At 36.0% G+C, this 22,333-nt stretch overlaps 1 protein-coding gene across 1 annotated transcript; it reads right to left on the reverse strand.

Moving 5' to 3' along the window:
* Window positions 1-14,700: 14,700 nt before the first annotated feature.
* LOC144354883 (C-type mannose receptor 2-like) lies at window positions 14,701-21,522 on the reverse strand. Its single transcript, XM_085494250.1, has 10 exons — window positions 21,417-21,522; window positions 19,908-19,932; window positions 19,274-19,417; window positions 18,018-18,162; window positions 17,723-17,793; window positions 16,313-16,456; window positions 15,973-16,117; window positions 15,360-15,429; window positions 15,099-15,142; window positions 14,701-14,931 (listed from the first exon to the last, which is right to left on the reverse strand). The coding sequence occupies exons 1-8, from the start codon at window positions 21,474-21,476 to the stop codon at window positions 15,360-15,362; spliced, it is 804 nt and encodes a 267-aa protein (XP_085350376.1). The 5' UTR covers window positions 21,477-21,522; the 3' UTR covers window positions 14,701-14,931; window positions 15,099-15,142.
* Between the last annotated feature and the right edge of the window lie 811 nt (window positions 21,523-22,333).

The following is a 22,333-nucleotide window of genomic DNA, read 5'->3' on the forward strand; positions in this document are numbered from 1 at the left end:
ATTTACCATGTTACTATGGGTCAGGTTAAGCATTGTACTGATAAGTCACCTAACAGCTGGTGAAAGTAATATCAAGTGTTGACCATGTTACTATGGGTCAGGTTAAGCATTGTACTGATAAGTCACCTAACAGCTGGTGAAATTAATATCAAGTATTTACCATGTTACTATGGGTCAGGTTAAGCATTGTACTGATAAGTCACCTAACAGCTGGTGAAAGTAATATCATGAATTTACCATATTACTATGGGTAAGGTTAAGCATTGTACTGATAAGTCACCTAACAGCTGGTGAGTGTAATATCGAGTATTTACCATGTTACTATGGGTCAGGTTAAGCATTGTACTGATAAGTCATCTAACAGCTGGTGAAAGTAATATCAAGTATTTACCATGTTACTATGGGTCAGGTTAAGCATTTTACTGATAAGTCACCTAACAGCTGGTAAAGTAATATCATGTATTTACCATGTTACTATGGCTCAGGTTAAGCATTGTACTGATAAGTCACCTAACAGCTGGTGAAAGTAATATCAAGTATTTACCATGTTACTATGGGTCAGGTTAAGCATTGTACTGATAAGTCAACTAACAGCTGGTGAAAGTAATATCAAGTATTTACCATGTTACTATGGGTCAGGTTAAGCATTGTACTGATAAGTCACCTAACAGCTGGTGAAAGTAATATCAAGTGTTTACCATGTTACTATGGGTCAGGTTAAGCATTGTACTGATAAGTCACCTAACAGCTGGTGAAATTAATATCAAGTATTTACCATGTTACTATGAGTCAGGTTAAGCATTGTACTGATAAGTCACCTAACAGCTGGTGAAAGTAATATCATGTATTTACCATATTACTATGGGTAAGGTTAAGCATTGTACTGATAAGTCACCTAACCGCTGGTGAGTGTAATATCGAGTATTTACCATGTTACTATGGGTCAGGTTAAGCATTGTACTGATAAGTCATCTAACAGCTGGTGAAAGTAATATCAAGTATTTACCATGTTACTATGGGTCAGGTTAAGCATTTTACTGATAAGTCACCTAACAGCTGGTAAAGTAATATCATGTATTTACCATGTTACTATGGGTCAGGTTAAGCATTGTACTGATAAGTCACCTAACAGCTGGTGAAAGTAATATAATGTATTTACCATGTTACTATGGGTCAGGTTAAGCATTGTACTGATAAGTCACCTAACAGCTAGTCAAAGTAATATCGAGTATTTACCATGTTACTATAGGTCAGGTTAAGCATTGTACTGATAAGTCACCTAACAGCTGGTGAAAGTAATATCAAGTATTTACCATGTTACTATGGGTCAGGTTAAGCATTGTACTGATAAGTCATCTAACAGCTGGTGAAAGTAATATCATGTATTTACCATGTTACTATGGGTCAGGTTAAGCATTGTACTGATAAGTCACCTAACAGCTGGTGAAAGTAATATCAAGTATTTACCATGTTCCTATGGCTCAGGTTAAGCATTGTACTGATAAGTCACCAAACAGCTGGTGAAAGTAATATCATGTATTTACCATGTTACTATGGGTCAGGTTAAGCATTGTACTGATAAGTCATCTAACAGCTGGTGAAAGTAATATCAAGTATTTACCATGTTACTATGGGTCAGGTTAAGCATTGTACTGATAAGTCATCTAACTGCTGGTGAAAGTAATATCAAGTATTTACCATGTTACTATGGGTCAGGTTAAGTATTGTACTGATAAGTCATCTAACAGCTGGTGAAAGTAATATCATGTACTTACCATGTTACTATGGGTCAGGTTAAGCATTGTACTGATAAGTCACCTAACAGATGGTAAAAGTAATATCGAGTATTTACCATGTTACTATGGGTCAGGTTAAGCATTGTACTGATAAGTCACCTAACAGCTGGTGAAAGTAATATCAAGTATTTACCATGTTACTATTGGTCAGGTTAAGCATTGTACTGATAGGTCACCTAACAGCTGGTGAAATTAATATCGAGTATTTACCATGTTACTATGGGTCAGGTTAAGCATTGTACTGATAAGTCACCTAACAGCTAGTCAAAGTAATATCATGTATTTACCATGTTACTATGGCTCAGGTTAAGCATTGTACTGATAAGTCACCTAACAGCTGGTGAAAGTAATATCAAGTATTTACCATGTTACCATGGGTCAGGTTAAGCATTGTACTGATAAGTCACCTAACAGCTGGTGAAAGTAATATCAAGTATTTACCATGTTACTATGGGTCAGGTTAAGCATTGTACTGATAAGTCACCTAACAGCTGGTGAAAGTAATATCAAGTATTTACCATGTTACTATGGGTCAGGTTAAGCATTGTACTGATAAGTCACCTAACAGCTGGTGAAAGTAATATCAAGTATTTACCATGTTACTATGGGTCAGGTTAAGCATTGTACTGATAAGTCACCTAACAGCTGGTGAAAGTAATATCAAGTATTTACCATGCTACTATGGGTCAGGTTAAGAATTGTACTGATAAGTCACCTAACAGCTGGTGAAAGTAATATCAAGTATTTAAAATGTTACTATGGGTCAGGTTAAGCATTGTACTGATAAGTCACCTAACAGCTGGTGAAAGTAATATCAAGTATTTACCATGTTACTATGGGTCAGGTTAAGCATTGTACTGATAAGTCACCTAACAGCTGGTGAAAGTAATATCAAGTATTTACCATGTTACTATGGGTCAGGTTAAGCATTGTACTGATAAGTCACCTAACAGCTGGTGAAAGTAATATCAAGTATTTACCATGTTAATATGGGTCAGGTTAAGCATTGTACTGATAAGTCACCTAACAGCTGGTGAAAGTAATATCAAGTATTTACCATGTTACTATGGGTCAGGTTAAGCATTGTACTGATAAGTCACCTAACAGCTAGTCAAAGTAATATCGAGTATTTACCATGTTACTATAGGTCAGGTTAAGCATTGTACTGATAAGTCACCTAAAAGGTGGTGAAAGTAATATCAAGTATTTACAATGTTACTATGGGTCAGGTTAAGCATTGTACTGATAAGTCACCTAACAGCTGGTGAAAGTAATATCAAGTATTTACCATGTTACTATGGATCATGTTAAGCATTGTACTGATAAGTCACCTAACAGCTGGTGAAAGTAATATCAAGTATTTACCATGTTACTATAGCTCAGGTTAAGCATTGTAATGATAAGTCACCTAACAGCTAGTCAAAGTAATATCGAGTATTTACCATGTTACTATAGGTCAGGTTAAGCATTGTACTGATAAGTCACCTAACAGCTGGTGAAAGTAATATCAAGTATTTACCATGTTACTATGGGTCAGGTTAAGCATTGTACTGATAAGTCACCTAACAGCTAGTCAAAGTAATATCAAGTATTTACCATGTTACTTTAGGTCAGGTTAAGCATTGTACTGATAAGTCACCTAACAGCTAGTCAAAGTAATATCAAGTGTTTACCATGTTACTATGGGTAAGGTTAAGCATTGTACTGATAAGTCACCTAACAGCTGATGAAAGTAATATCAAGTATTTACCATGTTACTATGGACCAGGTTAAGCATTGTACTGATAAGTCACCTAACAGCTGGTGAAAGTAATATTATGTATTTACCATGTTACTATGGGTCAGGTTAAGCATTGTGCTGATAAGTCACCTAACAGCTAGCCAAAGTAAAATCAAGTATTTACCATGTTACTATGGGTCAGGTTAAGCAATGTACTGATAAGTCACCTAACAGCTGGTGAAAGTAATATTATGTATTTACCATGTTACTATGGGTCAGGTTAAGCATTGTGCTGATAAGTCACCTAACAGCTAGTCAAAGTAGTATCGAGTATTTACCATGTTACTATAGGTCAGGTTAAGCATTGTACTGATAAGTCACCTAACAGCTGGTGAAAGTAATATAATGTATTTACCATGTTACTATGGGTCAGGTTAAGCATTGTACTGATAAGTCACCTAACAGCTGGTGAAAGTAATATCATGTATTTGCCACGTGTTACTACGATTTATCAGTTGGTAAAAGAAAAAGTCAGTTTTAACCTGTTTTAGGATCATTACCCAATGATATTCCAATTTACAATTGTTATTCCTGATAATTAAACTTATGCCGTTGATCGCGAGTGTCGGTCTGAAGATATACTAATAGTTTTGAATAGATCTGAGAAGCAAACAGCTTCATGCAATTTAATCTTTTTTTCGTCTGAATTCAAATTTGAAAATTACGAGGTCCACACTACAATGTTTATTCCAGTCCACACGTCAGCTACCAGCTGATTTAGTCAGAACGAACACCGACAACTTTCACTTCCATATACGGTATGTACGCAAATACATATCTACTGTCAAAACACTGGCCACGATTGTTTATTAACCCTTGGACGAAATACAAATCTACTTACTTAATTATGTCTGATTCACTATCCAACCCTAACACTAACAGTCAGTTCAATTAGTCACCAATTTGTTTTTTTGACAGTTTTATCAAAGTCTGTCTTGTATAAGCTTCTATTTAAATGAATATTAGATCCTGGCCTTAGAGCGATTTGATACTAGTGTCATCGTGAGCTGAATTTTACAGTCTATTAGCCGCGAGTATCAACCTGATAACGGACGAATGATAAACTTTTCATCCGATATATTCAACTTTATTTTAGTACTACAAAAAAAAACGATTTTACAGATCTGCGCTGCTGGATCGTCTAGCAATATGCTAATGAGGCATGATGTCATAATGTGCTAATAAGGCATGATGTCTAAGGGCGACAAGGAACGCTCATGCGTGGGTACGACCGTCGATGGTTTCAAAAACTCTTCGTATCTATATTTTTTTCAAAATTAACTTGCATTTATCATTATTACGTGATCTTCAGTTCTTATCCTGAGATAATAGTTACCCGGATCCATTACTAAACAATCATGACGTCATACATATTGCTACGTTCAGTGCAGCAATATATCAGTTGGCGATATTTCAGATTAGACGTCAATTAACCTTTTCATCACAAATTCACAAAATAATCCCATTTATAGTCTGCACTTTCTTTCAGAAGTGTGGGACAAAATAGCAAAAGTTATTATTTAATTCATTTCCAGAAATATTATTGAAAAAATATTTTTAAAAAAAGGTGCAAAAAAATTTGGACGAGAAAGTCTGGTGGTGATCAGGCTGAACAGCTCATATGTACAGTTAGGGATTTTGTCGCTGGTATCACACCCATACCTTCATATCATATATGATACAGGCACCATTGATGCAAGGTCACAAGGTCAAGCGAACTGACAAGAACACATACTATTATAAATCTGTCTCATTGTTGTACATTGTACATGTATATATTGAAATGACCGGACTTGTGTGTTTGTGTGGTTTTCCCGATCCCGCACACAAAAATATAATTGGAGGTCTATTGCTGTTGGTTCAAACAACGTATAAGGTGACATGTTTTTAAGTATGTTGTGTTTACAACTGCCAGGGAAAATCAACAGTGTAGCTATATTTAGGGAATGAATTAGAACGCATTGCCAACTGCTACGTGATAACAGTGCAAGACGGGAAGTGTGCAATAATAACTCGTATCAATTATAATACCCGGAAATGTCGAACAATTGAATATACGTACAGTGAGAGGAAAGACATCGACAGTGTAGTAAACGCGTCGTATTGTAGTTACTCGTAGTACGTCCACGAAGTTGAAAATAACCATGAATTCTAAAGCGAAAAAGTCGTTGAGGTTTTTGTTCAAACGATCCGTACAAATGTGGTGGAACATTTTATATAACTGCTTCAAACCATAGACCCCGGTTTTATATGTATATTGACCTCAAGCACTCTCCAGTTATTATCTGATTAGTGCTTCTCTGTAATTCTTAATAACTTTTGTTTTGTTTTTTAAATAAACGACGGCATTAATCGTTGTCTGCTGTTCGCGTGCATGGCTATATAAGTTATTGACCCAGCATGACGTCATTGCTGTCGCATTTTTTGGATGAAAATGAAACCATCATAGTCCATGGTTATATATGCAGCGATTTGGAAAATGATGCATTCACACCGCTCAATATTTTTTTAAGTGTGTTGTGTTTACAACATGGCTTTGCTAACACTGCCAGGGAAAATCAACAGTATAACTATATTTAGGGAATGAATTACGATTCGCTGTCAACTGCTACGTGATAACAGTGCAAGACGGGATGTGTGCAATAATAAAGTGTACATCCAAGCCCTGTTATCGCGTAATAATAACTCATATCAATTATGATACCCGGAAATGTCGAACAATTGAATATATGTGCAGTGGTAGCCTGAGAGGAAAGAAATCGACAGTGTAGTAAATACATCGTATTGTAGTTACGCGTAGAACGTTCACGAAGTTGAAAATAACCATGAATTATAAAGCGAAGAAGCGATATAAGTTATTTACCCGGCATTCCTAGCATGACGTCACCAATGTCGCATTTTTGGATGAAAATGAAACCATCATAGTCCATGATTCTATATGCAACGATTTGGAAATTGGTGCATCTACCCCGCTCAATATTTTGTTAATGGGTTGTGAACCGACCTGAGTATGGGAACGTCTGATTGTTGAAACAAGAATTAATTTTGTCTTTTCATAAAATGGTACAAAGACGTAATGGTCGATCAGATGGCGATGAACCAACTCATGAATATTAATTTAAATTTACTATGATGTCATACCACTGTCGATTGGCTAATCGGGTGTCTGATGGTCATTTTTAAATTCGTAAATAATTTGTGAATTATTAATTAATAAATAATAATAATTAGTTAATTGCGTGCAGAAACCTGACGAATGCCAGTCTGCTTCTAATAATTTCCCTTACTTTTGTTTGTATGAACTAAACAGTAACCACCCAAGAAAAAAAATCATGGAATTGTTACAGAATGAAAACATTATTATACCAGTAGCACAGTTCATAAGTAAGACTTCGAAGTCAGGAAGCAGGGTCATACTTGACATCTTAATGCCTGCTGTCAATTTAGTAATTATATTTTAGTTAGTATTTTAGAGATTTTGTATTACTTAGTAATTTAGTGATTGTATTTGTTATATATATATATATATATATATATATATATATATATATATATATATATATATATATGTATATATGTATATATGTATATATTATATTTTTTTCCTTGTACTTTGTGACCATTTTCTTTCCCTCCGGGGATTGTGTAAGAGTCGATAAGTAAATAGAAAATAACGGCCTAAAGATAAAATAATCTGACACGTCAGGGATACCCGCGACACTGATATACTAGATCAACTTTACTACTGGACAAGTGGAATTACCAATGCTAGCAATATTTACCACGCTGCCCTGTTTATACTTAACATTCTAACTAGCTCTAATCGTAATACGAATATGCGATTCAAAGAAAACAATACTTAATGGTCACGAGGTTACTGTATCGAAAGTAACAGCAAATGCGAGTAACAATATACACAAATCTCTGATGTCAAGCAAAGGCACGTTTTAATGAGTTTGACAAGGCTGTCAATCATTGAATCTGATGCAGGCAACTTCTTCTTAACTGGTTTGCCGAGCAGTCGCTTTGCGGACTCGACAATGCTTTCATTGGTGGTGGTTGTGGGACGCTAACCAGGCTGTGTATACATTGAACGTTGTATGTTTCGACACACTGCATGGTTTTAGCACTGAGAAGGGCGCCCTTAATTAAAACTCTACAGATACAGCAAAAAGTGGACAAGCTGAACAGAAAACACTGGAAAATCTTTGCCCTGAGCAAACTTAGCCCACCTGAATGCATACGTGTAACTTTTTACCGTTGTAAACAATGCGGGTTTCGTCTATCAGGGTTGTTATAGGTGGATGGCTCGTCAGGTTGAAAATACGGGAAGTGATTGTAACGGGGAATGGGTAACTCGCAAGGCAGTGAGTGGTACAGTAGGATCGCTCGACACTTATACGAACCATTCAGTCATAAGGACATGAGTAGTATAGTACAGCCAGATATTTATTACAACTTCAATTGTCACCATATGCCCCCGTTCCTCTTTTCTCCTATTACGCTAAAGCCCCCCATTTTTATAACCGACAGTGTTAATAGTTCAACCAATAGTCTTAATACTTTGCGTGCGCTGTCATGACGGCATGTGAATTCCACCACTGAGGGCGTCGCCCCATAGCATCGTCATGACAACATCAATGCAACTTGGTGACACTGAGGAGTCCGCTCTGGAGGTCAGTATCCCACTCTTTAACGTGGACGCCAGGTATACAGCCTCTGGGTGGTCAAATTTCCTTAAAGCGCGGTGGTCGTCGTGCAGCGCGTGTTCGAATTTAATGTAAATAAACAATGTATTTTACACGCGTTGTATACGTCGCTATGAGTCCCATATCGAACAAGACGAAGCACGACGACTGCCGCCCTTTAACTACTGACAAACTCCGGACTGCACTAGTGGCTTATTCAGTATCGTGAATCATTTAAAGGCTACTGTGGATCCAACAGGCAGATCGAGCCGAGAACGAATGGTTCTTCTTAACACAAGCATAGAATACGAAATCTGGTCGGTCGCTTCTCGCGTATACCGGAATGTTACCTATGTAGCTCGGACGCATTCAGAACAACGCCCTGCCTAGCTGGAACAAAACCCAGTGGGCCGTATCTCACTTTAGATCCAAAATCAAAGAAGTGACAGCATGTAGAAAAATAACGGCTTACCACCGAAGACAGTGTAAGCCCCTCTGCTAGCAACGAAAGTACTGTACCATGTTGGCAGGTCCAGTGGGTCAGTAACGAAGCTTAGAAAATGTGAACCATCTGGACACAGTAGCGACCAGAAATAAGCCAATCTCCATGGCGGAATTACCAGGTAAACCCTGGTCCCAAACATTTGCATATACCTAAGGGTCGGTCAAATAAGATGAACGAGAGGGAGTAACCAACTGTTTTCCGTGACCAATTTTGTGTAAATGTGTCTACTCCCTCCGTATGAGGGCGCCGAAAGTGAGAATTAAATTGTATGAAGAGGCGAACCTGTCGATGGTAAAGGAATGTTTAAATCATTAAATAGATCTACATTAATTGACCAATTATCCGAGTCGATAGTTTCACTAATATAGTCTGCACTTGCATTAGCCTCCCTCGGTATCCAGTCCAATTAGACGGGAATGGCAAAACGGGCGCGATATCTTGGAAATTAGGTTTCATACTCTCATTGTGTACAATAGACACGACATTCTGGTTGTCTGTGAAACCACTTAATAATGTGATCTGACAACAGGTGTGTATTGCCGCTGATCACATCTCTGAATACGGCCTGCAAGTTCAACTGCAAACTTTCTCACCTGTGTCTCACATACTGTGGATGACAGAATCATCATACTCGACAACATAACCCCGAATGCGACACTTGAGGCGTCTAAATATACCTTGTTGCGTGACGTATGTGCCACCTTGCAAGCTACGTGCATTTGCATTCCAAAACCGAAGTTCGCCAGTGGCGGCTTTCGACAGGCTCAAAGTACTAAGCAGTCACTGTTCCATTGCTGTGTAAAGAGCCCACGTTTTCAGTAGAGCAATATTATCTACACTTACCTGCATGAACACGATTTGTCCAGTAACATGTTTAGTTCAAGTTGAATTTCTGCATTTAGCTCTATTTCTAACTGTAACCTGTCATTTTCCAATCTGACGGTCTATAGCATAGCATGTTGATCTTTGTCTGAATCAGAAGAGTCTGTGAAAGAATTGGCTCGTTGGGACGAGTAGCTGGTGTGGCGTCGTGGGTATCACGTGACTTGTTCGAGTAACTTGGCATGTTGTCGACGTGATAATCGAATGGATTACATGTGTTTTGTTGGCAATTTCTTCCTGAAAGTCTGATGTGTTGGAATTTGACTAGACTTGCAAACTCTTTTGTGGACGTTGAGACATTGGAGGATAATTTGTGTTGTGTAAAATAAATGTGACTGACGAGAGCGTGGAGGAAACAGCAAAATGGCTAACTGTTGTTGTACAAGCTGTGGGCGCTGTACATGAAAACACAAGATAAATAAAAAGTGAACTGTAGGGGGCGTCCTGCTCTAGGAACAAAGCCATAGCAAATTAAACACAATTGCAGCGATGGTCTGTAGCATAGCAACAACTTATTCTTTTCCGAGTCTGGGAAAGAATTGGCTCTTTGGAAAGAGTAGCGTGTGACTTCATGAGTATCACGTGACTTACTCGAGTAACTTGCCGTGTTGTCGACTTGATAATTGAAAGGATTACCAGCGTTTTGTTTGCAATTTCTTCCTGAAGGTCTGATGTGTTGCACCAGTGGAATTTGACAAGACTTGCAAACTCTTTTTGGACGTTGAGACATTGGAGGATAATTTATGTTGTGTAAAATCAGAATTGTGACTGATGAGAGCACGGAGGAAACAACAAAATGGCTGATGGTGCTGTGAAAAAACAAGATAAATATAAAGTGGACTCTAGGGGGCGAACTGCTCTAGGAACAAAGGCATAGCAAATTAAACAAAATTACAGATAATGTATTACAGAATTAAACGCATCTTGCCTTTGCTGCTCGTTGCTACCAAAAGTGGGTCACACACAACGAAAGCACAATACTCTTCTCAATAGCAGTGAAAACAAGCAAATCTGCAATAGACTGCTGAACAAAACCGGCATTACGCTTTGCCGACAGATTATTCTGATTATTCCTATAGGTGTAGTTAAAAAGGAAATCTTATACCCGAATTGAATAGTGTCTAAAACTAAGTTTGGGGAGCTAATCTGAGACCAGGCAGGAAAACGAGACAGTAATCTTCATATAACCGTCAAAGGGATACGCCCAGATAAAACAAGAGAAATATCGATAAGTCATGTCATTTTCCAGATTCACACTCTTATTTTTTCAAAAAGAATTTCAGTTGACCTTATTTTTTCTTCATGCATGTTATATTTTTCATTTAAGCATATTTTCCGTCCCCCATATTCCCCCTCCTCATACTTCCGTCCTAACCTATGTTCCTGGGCGAATTATCTTGTTAAAATGATATATTTTATACACATAGTAAAATATTTATGCAGATTAGTTAGGTGGCTGTTTTAAAAGTAAACTGAGCTAACTAAAAGTTAGGTTACGCTTGGACTGTACAATATGCCCATCATAACTTTAATCTAACACATCCTAAAACAACAACATGCAATGTGGTTTTGATTTCTGCTTCTGAACACTTAACTAACCTACGAAGTATGAATTGTTACATGATTTCACTTGGATGTAGTGACAACACGTGTTTAAGAGTTGACATAACAATTTTAGAGAGGGGCCTAAAGGAAAACATACAAGAGTGTTCACTGAAAACTAATTTAGTAGGTTCACATAATTTTTTTTTTTTTTAAAACCGCATTTTAACTTTTTCACCACTCAGTCCTGTTTATAGTACGCACTTTCCTTCATAAGATTAGAAAAGAAAATAGCACAATGTTTTGAGTAAAAACTGAAAATTGACCCAAATTCCTGTTGGTTCAAAATTAGGGTTCATTTCCAGAAATATTGAACAATTATAAAAAAAAAAAAGTACAGGATAATTTGGGCGAGAATGTCTGGTGATGAAAAGTCTAATCACCAGTGAGACATTTACACATACAATTCAATTAACTTAATGACATGCCATGGTAATATGACATGAAATGTTGCAGTTATCTCTCTAAATTATCTCCCCACGTCTAATATTACGGTATAATTGATTGATTTCCATACTGTCTTCATTTATATGTTGTGGAATTCTCATGATAACTTCATACTATATAATACATTTACAAGATTTATCATCTTAGATCTTCCTTCAAATACTTAATACTAACAGTGTGCTGTTCTGTGCTCAGAGGTTTATTATAGCCGTGATTCGTCAAGGTCGAATCATGCTAAAAGGCCTTATACATTAACCACGTCCTCGTTGTGTCGTCACAAGAAGCGCTGTCACAGCACAGACCTGTGTAATATGACGTCTTACTAGCAGATTTTGGCTAAATTAGCGCTCCGCCGCCTCTTTACACTAGTGTTTATACGCGGAACTTGATAAAATTCAAGATGCTTTTTAATCACATATTTCAGTGAAATATTGTTTAGCGAGTGAAATATTAATGTCATATATTATTTTTTTAAACAGCAGAAACTAATACACAATAACGATAATAAAATTTGAGTTTGAAATTTCCCGCGTAATTTCAAGTTTCAAGTAGCTTAAAAAAGAGCGTCCTTGAACGCCTACAATCACGCATAGAACCAGGAACTAACAGCATAAACTGATTGCATTTTTACGCAACTTTATTTCTACAATATTTCATTTATCATTATTTAGTAAAGTAATCACTAAAACGATTTATTATAGCCGTAAAAAACGTGCTGACCGGCGATTGACTTTGACATTATCTAAGTTTTGAGCAAACGCCTTGCACGATATATTCGTCAGAATGGTGTCTGAAAGACGCCAACCTGCAGCGTCAGTGCCATCTTCGCCAGTCAAGGACCATTTATTCGGCCGAAGCCTCAAGATTAACCCTTGGCAGATTTCACTACGATTCACTGTACGTCGCACGCGCTCAAACGATTATACGATTCACTTGGGCTCATTTGCATTACCCAATCAGAACTCACGAAAGAAACGACACATTACTTGGTAAAATTAAAATGGTGGAATAAATGAAGCGTTACTAGCTTTGTCTCTGTGAACGAGCTTACTGACCATCAAAAGAAAGCGCTTAGTGCTATATCTGGGGGAAATGGTGTGTTTGTTGAAACCAGTCCATAGGGACTATGTTGCAACGAAGACCGGATCGGGCAAGTCGATATGTTATCAGTTTTGACAGTTTTGTCAGTTTACTAAAACACAGTATGCAAATATTTAGACATTCCATGGTCTTCATTCACTTACCCACAAGTAATTTTCAATTCGGATTCGGAAGATGCGCCAATGCCCACATCGTTGCACTTTTTAAAGGTATATACTAACTATCAATCAAGGGAAATTCTGAATCCAGTTTCTCTTAATTTTAAACATGGCGTACGATTATTACTAGTGGGGATGATTCATATTTGTCCACAAATGCCTTTAAATTTTGAATCAGAGTGAACTTATCTGGTGATTACAAAGTGTAGGATTACACTTAAAGTGTGTATTATATGAAATGGTAGAACGTTGCTTATTATCAGGTAAATCCAGTCTAGACTACATGCAACTACAAAGTGCCAAATATTCTGTCATCTCAATCTTGTGAATATAACCTATTTAAAACAATTCGTATTACTCTGTGAAACACTCGTACATTCTGATCTGATACATGTTGTCTTACTTAACCTATGTTGATGGGGTAATAAGTAGTTGAGAAAAGAATTGTTCTTCCATTCTTACAAATTTTACACTTTTAACATTTTACGCTACTCAAAAAATGAATTTTTTTTCTTCATTTTTTTATCCATATGGGTTACTTGAAAGTAAAAAGACAATTACTTTTCTAATCAGTACAATACTGTAAAACATGTCTTTTTCGCGTGCATGTCTTTTTAGCGAATTTAGCGAGAGAACTGATTCGCTAATGACTTTATTATAAATTCAAAATTGCCAAGGTTTGGGGATTTGTATACATAACAATCATCCTAATTACACTTGACAGTTGCCTTTGTTTTTATGGAGGTGATAACTGCGCAAACAAGAAATCAAAAGACAAGAGAGATTCACTAAATCAACATTTCGCTATTACGTCATTTTACCACAATTCGCTAAAATTGCATGTCGCTTTTTCAATATGTTTTACAGTATTTTCAAATTGTATTCATTCTGTGTAATATTATGCAAAATATTCAACTATTTTGTTTACCAGTACTACATGTTATATGCATGTTTTATTTGCATTGAAGGATAACTGAGCATTGTTGATACATATTCATAACCTGTCTATTCAGAAAATCCTTATTCTTTTAAGTCACTAATGTTTGTAAGCCGATTTATAATTTTGTGCAAAGTTGGGTTTATCACTTGTTTTTTGTTATTACCAGCCATAATTTGAGAAAATCTCTTAAGTTATATATTTATTAATTAAAATTCTGGTTTGTATATGCATGTCGGTTACCGATACCTGGCAATTTTTATAGGGTTACAAGGAGCATATTGAAATGAAGAGTAGTGTTTGAGTTTGTGAATGAATGAATTGTCTATAGGATACATAATGAGTAATCATTATGAATGAGTATTTAGTGAAAAATAAACATTGGTATTGTAAATTATTAATATGCAAATGAGTTAAAATTATCCCGTGTAGAGTTTTGATGCGTAAATTGAATTGCCAAGGTACACCTTGGTGTAATAAATCAAATACTAAGCCATCTGAAGTTAATGATAATGATAACACTTTGACAGTGTATGTGTGTATGGTGAAATGTGCTTATATTTCTATTCTAAACGCTTTGCCTCAATTAACAATGAGATCCTTGGGTCGCTAAACTGTCCACCTCTGTTGGATTGAACACGTGTCATTTGCACAGCATAGCCTAATACGAGTTTGTGATATTCTACTACATACTTAGTACAAACCTATAAGATTGTAGGTTTTCTCGTACACTGTGATTGAGATACTTTTAAACGATGTCCTGCTACTCATATAATTAACGTGTAATATGAATGCAATGCAAAGTACCATAGTATAACCCTTTATTATTAGACTGATGTTTCCAAACAGAACAATGACTAGCTTATTACTGTATTCCAGCTTCGGCATGTCCCGGCTGAACATCAATTCAAAGATTGACAAAAGATAAATCCAAAAACCAAAACCCCAAAAAGATATGAAATGATAGATTATACGATCCTTAATGAGCAGGTTACTAAATAATTACGACCATGACCACTGTATTCATAGTCACATCTGAAAGCAAACACAAAATAACAGTCCGTCATGGATGTCGACGTTCATCATCCAATTAAATTGCCCTTCGTTTTTTTATATACATTTGTACACCTTTTTTTAATATAAGACAAATATTTATATTCACTGCTAAAATGTTACAACATGAAACTGATAAAAGAACTTACATAATCTATATTTATTTTCCTGCTGCTCCAAATACTTGCCCAGTCTAATGACAAAACACATAACATATAGGTGTGAAATAAACGACATTGAATGTGTAATTATATGACAATTGTTTGTAACAAAACAATTAATTGTGACTTGATTTTAGTCTAAAAGCTGGTCTAATAAACTAAACAAAGATATCATTGAATTGCATGTGATTTACGTTTTCAATCATGACACGACAGTTTCTAGAATGGTATAAATAATGCAACACTTACCTAAAACTCGCAAATAGAAAGTTTTTTAGCACTACATTTTATATCATTCCATTCATACCCTTCAGATCCACTGTAATTAGGAAAGATGAATTTTTGAGTGTGTGAGCGAGAATTGCGAGTGCTCGGGTGAATTGTGAGTGCATGTGTGAGTATTGTGATTACGTCGGTGAGTTATGAGCTCGTGGGTGAATATTTCGAGTGTATAGGTGAGTATTGCGTGTTGTAGTCGAGTATTACGAGTCGTGAGTGAGTATTGCGTGTTGTAGTCGAGTATTACGAGTCGTGAGTGAGTATTGCGTGTTGTAGTCGAGTATTACGAGTCGTGAGTGAGTTGCGAGTGTGTGGATAAGTCTTGCTAGTTGATTGCACTTGGTTGAAATTTCACAGTGATTGCAGAGATTACCAAATTTGACGATGACCAGATAAAATTGTAACTACAAGAAGAAGACAGTTTTATGTGCAATTTAACCAACAACAACACTAAGAACAAAATAACAGTTAGTCAGCTTTACGCGCACATGGCACTATAACATCTACCGATACTCGCATTTAGTTACCAATTTCCAATTTTTGTTAAATGCCTTACAAATGAGAGGAAATTTAATTTAATTACATTATTTCTACACAATCCTCAGCAGTACCCCCAACATTGTTTGGCTCATTTTCCATCCAGTCTGTGTAAATCACTGATCCACCACTAGTATACTCATAGTGTTTATTGTCACCGACTACATCGCTAACACCAACCCAATAACGACCTGTTGGGGAATAAAAACTTAACAATTAGGAAATGTTGAAACAATTTGTAACGCTGAAAGTAATTTAAAGACGAATTAATGACTGGAACAAAATTGGAATAGATATGTCAGATTATATGATTATTATGTTAATCTACATTTCAATTCTGACTGTTATGATGTATAACAATACAGTGTAATTATGTGTTAAATTACCGTCTCCTTCTTGTAGGAAATCTTTTACTGCATCCTGTTCCGCTTGAGAGCAGATCTCTGCAAGTTTTCCACATTGTGATTCACATCCGGCTTTTGCGTCTTGCCATGTTGTTTCATCAGTCGAAATTGAATACTCAGGAATACCTGTATATAACAACTCAAGGTTTAGTGACAAAGACTTGGATATGCATACATTACTTATGGGTAGATTCACGCTTGTCAAAATATGTAACAATATCTAAAAACTCGCATCACATCAGAGATATAGAAACGGGGATAAAAATTGTAATGCTTATAAAGACGAAATGTGTCACATCAAAAATACTTGCTATGGCAAGCCGTAATCTAATCTAATCTAATCTAATCTAATCTAATCTAATTCTTTAGCAAAATCCCTAGCAAATCTAATTGGGCGTTTTTTTCCCTTTAGTGTGTGATTTTATAATTGTTTTCAATAATTTCCCTTTTTTGCGGCAGGCATTTCAGTGAAGACCCGAGAACTGTTCATTTCTGCATAGTTTCCCTTGATATTAATTATGCATACAAACGAATGACGTCACTCGGTTTTAACTTATTTACTCAATTTTATTTACTCATTTGTTTATATATCACATTTATATGTATATTATTATATGTATATATGTTTATAGTGAAATAAACTTCATTCATTCAAACTTCATTCATTCATTCAACAATAGGTGGCTTTACATGGTTTTCCACCGGTACTGAACAGAGAATGATTGACAGCTCTGGAAATGCCACGAAGCAACCAGCCAATCACAGATTCGGTGGACACGCGCAATGTATTCACTTCAACGATGACCGGCAATATATGCGACATTGATGTTAAACACGCTTTGACGTTTACTAATGCTGGTCTCCAGTTTAAATATCTGCTGATCGCGGGCACGAAAGAACAGCGAAAAACGCACATGGGTCCCTGACCTTTATATTGTTGACGTCTAAACAGAAACCGAACTATGCTCCGCCTATTATTAAAATTGAGTGACGTCATTCGTTTGCATGCATAATTAATATCAAGGGAAACTGTGTAGAAGTGGACAGTCCTCGGGCCTCCGGCCTTCGCTGAAATGTCTGCCGCATTTCTTGCAACAACAAATAAAAACATACCTACAATGCAACATGCAAATAGGCCCTTCGATGTGTTCAGATGATGTAATGGAAACGAATGTTTGGGTGGCAACTACTGTGTGTCAACTTGTGTTTACAGTCAGGCTTTGAAATAAGTGGTTTTCCAATAAAAACAAATAACTGAGTTTAGCGCATATGGTGCTAATCTCGAGACTTAATTTGCATATGTATGTTAGCTTGCAAATTATTATACAATGATCTTCCTTAGCAACCATTTACATGTAATAACCTAATTGACATAAATAACAATAAACTTACGCTTAAACTCGCAAACAGCAGCCATTTTATTGCTACACGGTACGTCGTTCCACTCATAGTCATGGTCACCTCTGTAAATTTGAAAGAGATTAGAGATGTTGTTGTCGCTAATCATGTTTTTGTTGATTTATTTACGTGTCCGTAATATCATATCGAACATAGAAATATATCAGCCTCGCAGCAGGCAAACAAATTACAATTAGACGTAGTACTGATTTTTGGAATATAATTTACACATTAAATTACGGTTACTAGATTCTGATAACCGTGATTAAATGAAATATAATTTACTTACCGTAACTCTACACAATCCTCAGCAGTACCCTTATAATTATTTGGCTCATTTGACGACCAGTCTGTGTAAATCACTGAACCACCAGTAGCATACTCATAGTTTTTATTGTCACCGACTACATCTTTAACACCAATCCAATAATGATCTGTTTGGGAATAAAAACATACAAAGATGATGTTTATTCAAGAATTAGAATGCCGTGCATTTGTGTATATCTGGTTCGTGCTCGTCAAACGATATCACGTGAGGACGGAAGAAAAGTAAGCAAAGCAAACTCTGATCTTGATTTCAATACTTAGAACATGACGAACTTGAGAACACCAGCGCTACCGAAACGGCTCTGGTTACTCTCAGAGGATTAATGAATAGGAATGAACGGGGAAAGATGAAACAGATAAAATGGGTGGTGGTAGCTTTCCAAAGTAGGTTACATTATATACAGTATTCTACATGCCGTACCCTGAAACATGATTCGTGTGATTTTAAACGTTCATTTTACTCCTGGGTTTTGCAAAACGGTATTGTTTTTCATTTTAGGTTGGTTGAGAAAAGACGACAGTGCTCGAATTTTTAACTATGAACAACCCGAAAGGACGTCTTTCGTCAATTCTACGGTAGTTACAAGCAAACCGTGCAATATCCCTATAAATCATCACTTCTATGTGACTCGGGAAACTGAATCGTCACCATAATCGGCAATCATGTCTTTGTTGGTTTGGCGAGAAAATCGTATGAAAAAGTAAAGTGAGAAACTAACATCGCCGGATGAAAGTTATTTAAGCAATACTGAATTCCCCACACCGCCATATTGGATGACACCAAGGGTCTATAAGCAGGTGATGTGCGAGGCAAAGCCGGGTTTATTATCGCGTAAAGAGCCATCTCTGAATTCAATATGAGGCTGTAGGGTTCATTAACACCACCATCAAAAATAAACAAATTTAGTTAAAATTAGAAGGATTTCCGCATTATCGTATGGTAATTAAAACTTTGACGTCATAACAATCTCTGTATATGATATTCTGATAATGGTGATTTATAACAGAGAATAATTGGCCGCGGGTCGGCCATTATCCCTAAACATATAGCAAAGATTACAATTAGAATAAAGACAACTCAATCACTGTGCAAACTACGATATGTAAGATTAGATATTACCAACTACGTCGATCACAAATTAAACACATAATTTTAATCTGTGTTTCACTTCTCCTAGTTATGATTTATATCATGGTGTTCATGATGTTTAAACTTACTGTTTCCTGCTGGTAAAATGGCTTTGACTGCATCTTGTTGTGCCTGGGAACGGATCTCAGCAAGTTTCCAAGAAAAAGATTCACAAGCAGCCTTTGCATCTTCCCACGTCATTTCATCTTTGAAAACGGTATACTCAGGAATACCTTGAAATGATTTTTGTTTTATAATAAATCAAAATATTTAGATCATAATACTAGACCGATCGGACGAATTAATATACAAAATAAACAAATGTCTCAGCGATGTAGTGACGTCACAAGCGTATAATTCGACAAACGTAAAAGTTTGCTGAGGGTAGTTCCATGCTTCATAATATGCTATACACATTTGATGATTGTCAACTTCGATGAAGTTAGGGTATCTTAAGATTTCAATATTTAGCTATAAACAAAATTCCAAAATTCCAAAGCCCAAAATCAAATCATTCTATTTTTGCGACAGACGCGAGATTTTGCAGTAATAATATGTAAAATTATTTGTTAGCCATTATCTAAATTACTACTACTGTTATTATTTTTTTCAATTTACTTCTGACTCGTCGAATAAATGCATACAAATAAAAATCAATAGAAATCAATCACATTCTCAACTGATTATGATTACATTATGACTAGCTATAATATGCATACTCACATGCTGCTCGTCCCCCAGTAGACCTCTGTGAAAATAAAATATATGTAAATTTAAATCTGTCATACATACTAAATTCACACAAATATATGTAAATATGATTTACATACTAAATTCATACAAATATATGTAAATATGATTTACATACTAAATTCACACAAATATATGTAAATATGATTTACATACTAAATTCATACAAATATATGTAAATATGATTTACATACTAAATTCACACAAATATATGTAAATATGATTTACATACTAAATTCACACAAATATATGTAAATATGATTTACATACTAAATTCACACAAATATATGTAAATATGATTTACATACTAAATTCACACAAATATATGTAAATATGATTTACATACTAAATTCATACAAATATATGTAAATATGATTTACATACTAAATTCACACAAATATATGTAAATATGATTTACATACTAAATTCACACAAACATGATCCTAGGTGGGGCTTTTTATGCTGTAGCTTACAATCCAATATACACACGGTTTTAGTAATGTTACATATTATCTCGTATTAATCAGTTTAAAAATAGCTTTTTGACATTCTTCATTATCAGAAAAAAATAGAAAGAAATATAGTTTTGTTTACATTAATGTAGTTGAGTTTGAACTCATTTGCATATTCGAAAATATTTGATCTACAAGACTCTGTAGTCACCCGGTTACTTTTATCACTTTAATAAAACGTTTGACGTCATGAATCAGGATAACATTTTCAGTTCATTAGATTAAAATATACATGACTTGCGTGCGAATATGACAGAATCCCACACCCTCCCAGTGACATTCGTGGCGTATGGAAGTTATTTTCACGAGCGATGCGGTGTATCCGGGGGCCGTACTTTCACGAGTGAAGCACCGATACACATCAGGATACACGTATCTCGAGTAAAAATGTTTCTATAATGACGGGCTGAAAAATGAATCGAACAACTTATGTAAAAGTATCTTTTCAGACACGTTTTTTGTTCAGACTCCACAATTTACAAAATTCATGGAGAATGAAGATGAACGTTGATATTTCACTCTACTCTATTTCCATTACAAAATCAACATGATCGGAACAACACTCGAGCTGGCGTAGTATAATATTTGCCCAATAGACGAGTTTCGACGTACATCACCAGTGGTCGGTATCCGTGTGAGAATGGGGGTGGGTGGGTGATGTTTAGCTCGCGGAGTTTATTCACTGGTTTCCCTGGATACAGACATACTGGTAGACTATCGAACATTTACCTTCTACGCAGAAATTGCAACCTTTTTACACCAGAGCGCGAAAGTTTCGAATGTAATGGCAGAACTTGACTCTACTGCACTGGAATTTAATCAACGTCGATTCGGCCACATTCTGCGTGTATGCTAGCCAAATTAACCAGACAAACTGGAACTTCATTGATCAACTCAAAAACAGACACCCCAGAAAGAGAAACGAGCAGAGATAACTATTATTAGATCAAAATACTTATTATGAACTTACCTTAATTGGATCTGCTACGGCAAAACCACCAACAATGAGTATCACCAGTAAGCCTAACATTATTCGTATCGTTGATGCGGTCGTCTTGCTCAGAGAAATCGGAGTAAAATTCGATGTGCAGCGTTTTTCAAATAACAAAACGACAGTTCACCAGCCATTTATAGACGTTGTGTATCCAAAGAATTGTTGCAATTCCATTGGTTGTTAATCATGTCACACGTGCATGAAGATGTGTCAATTCTTTCGTGTTGTAGCTAATAGAACCGGCAGAATCTAAATAGCAAACTTTCGTGTGAGGGGCATAATATATTTATTTTGATACACACGACATTACTAGTCGTGACACATGTTTACAATGTAATTTATACAAAACTTGAGAAAGTATTGTTTCACTACATAAAGAACCATGCATTACGTGCTGGGTTCTATGACTTTTATATTCTCATTAAAAAACACATGTACATTGCATGAGATAAACACAATGACAGAATTGTAATGATAATATTTTGGTGTGAAATATACACAACTTCTAATGATCGTGTAGGTGTCATGAAACTCATTCCCAATTGTTCTTACTATATGCAATAGACATGTAGTTGCAGTTCAAGACAACAACAATCAGTCTGGACACATACATTGAAAACATACGCCCTGCTGAAGCTGGTGAAGTATTTACCATGTTACTATGGGTCGGTTAAGCATTGTACTGATAAGTCACTTACAGCTGGTGAAGTATTTACCATGTTACTATGGGTAAGGTTATGCATTGTACTGATAAGTCACCTAATATCTGGTGAAGTATTTACCATGTTACTATGGGTCAGGTTAAGCATTGTACTGATAAGTCACCTAACAGCTGGTGAAAGTAATATCAAGTATTTACCATGTTACTATGGGTCAGGTTAAGCATTGTACTG

Source organism: Saccoglossus kowalevskii, chromosome 20, assembly GCF_978046115.1.
Source record: "Saccoglossus kowalevskii chromosome 20, keSacKowa6.1, whole genome shotgun sequence".
Classification (NCBI taxonomy): domain Eukaryota; kingdom Metazoa; phylum Hemichordata; class Enteropneusta; family Harrimaniidae; genus Saccoglossus; species Saccoglossus kowalevskii.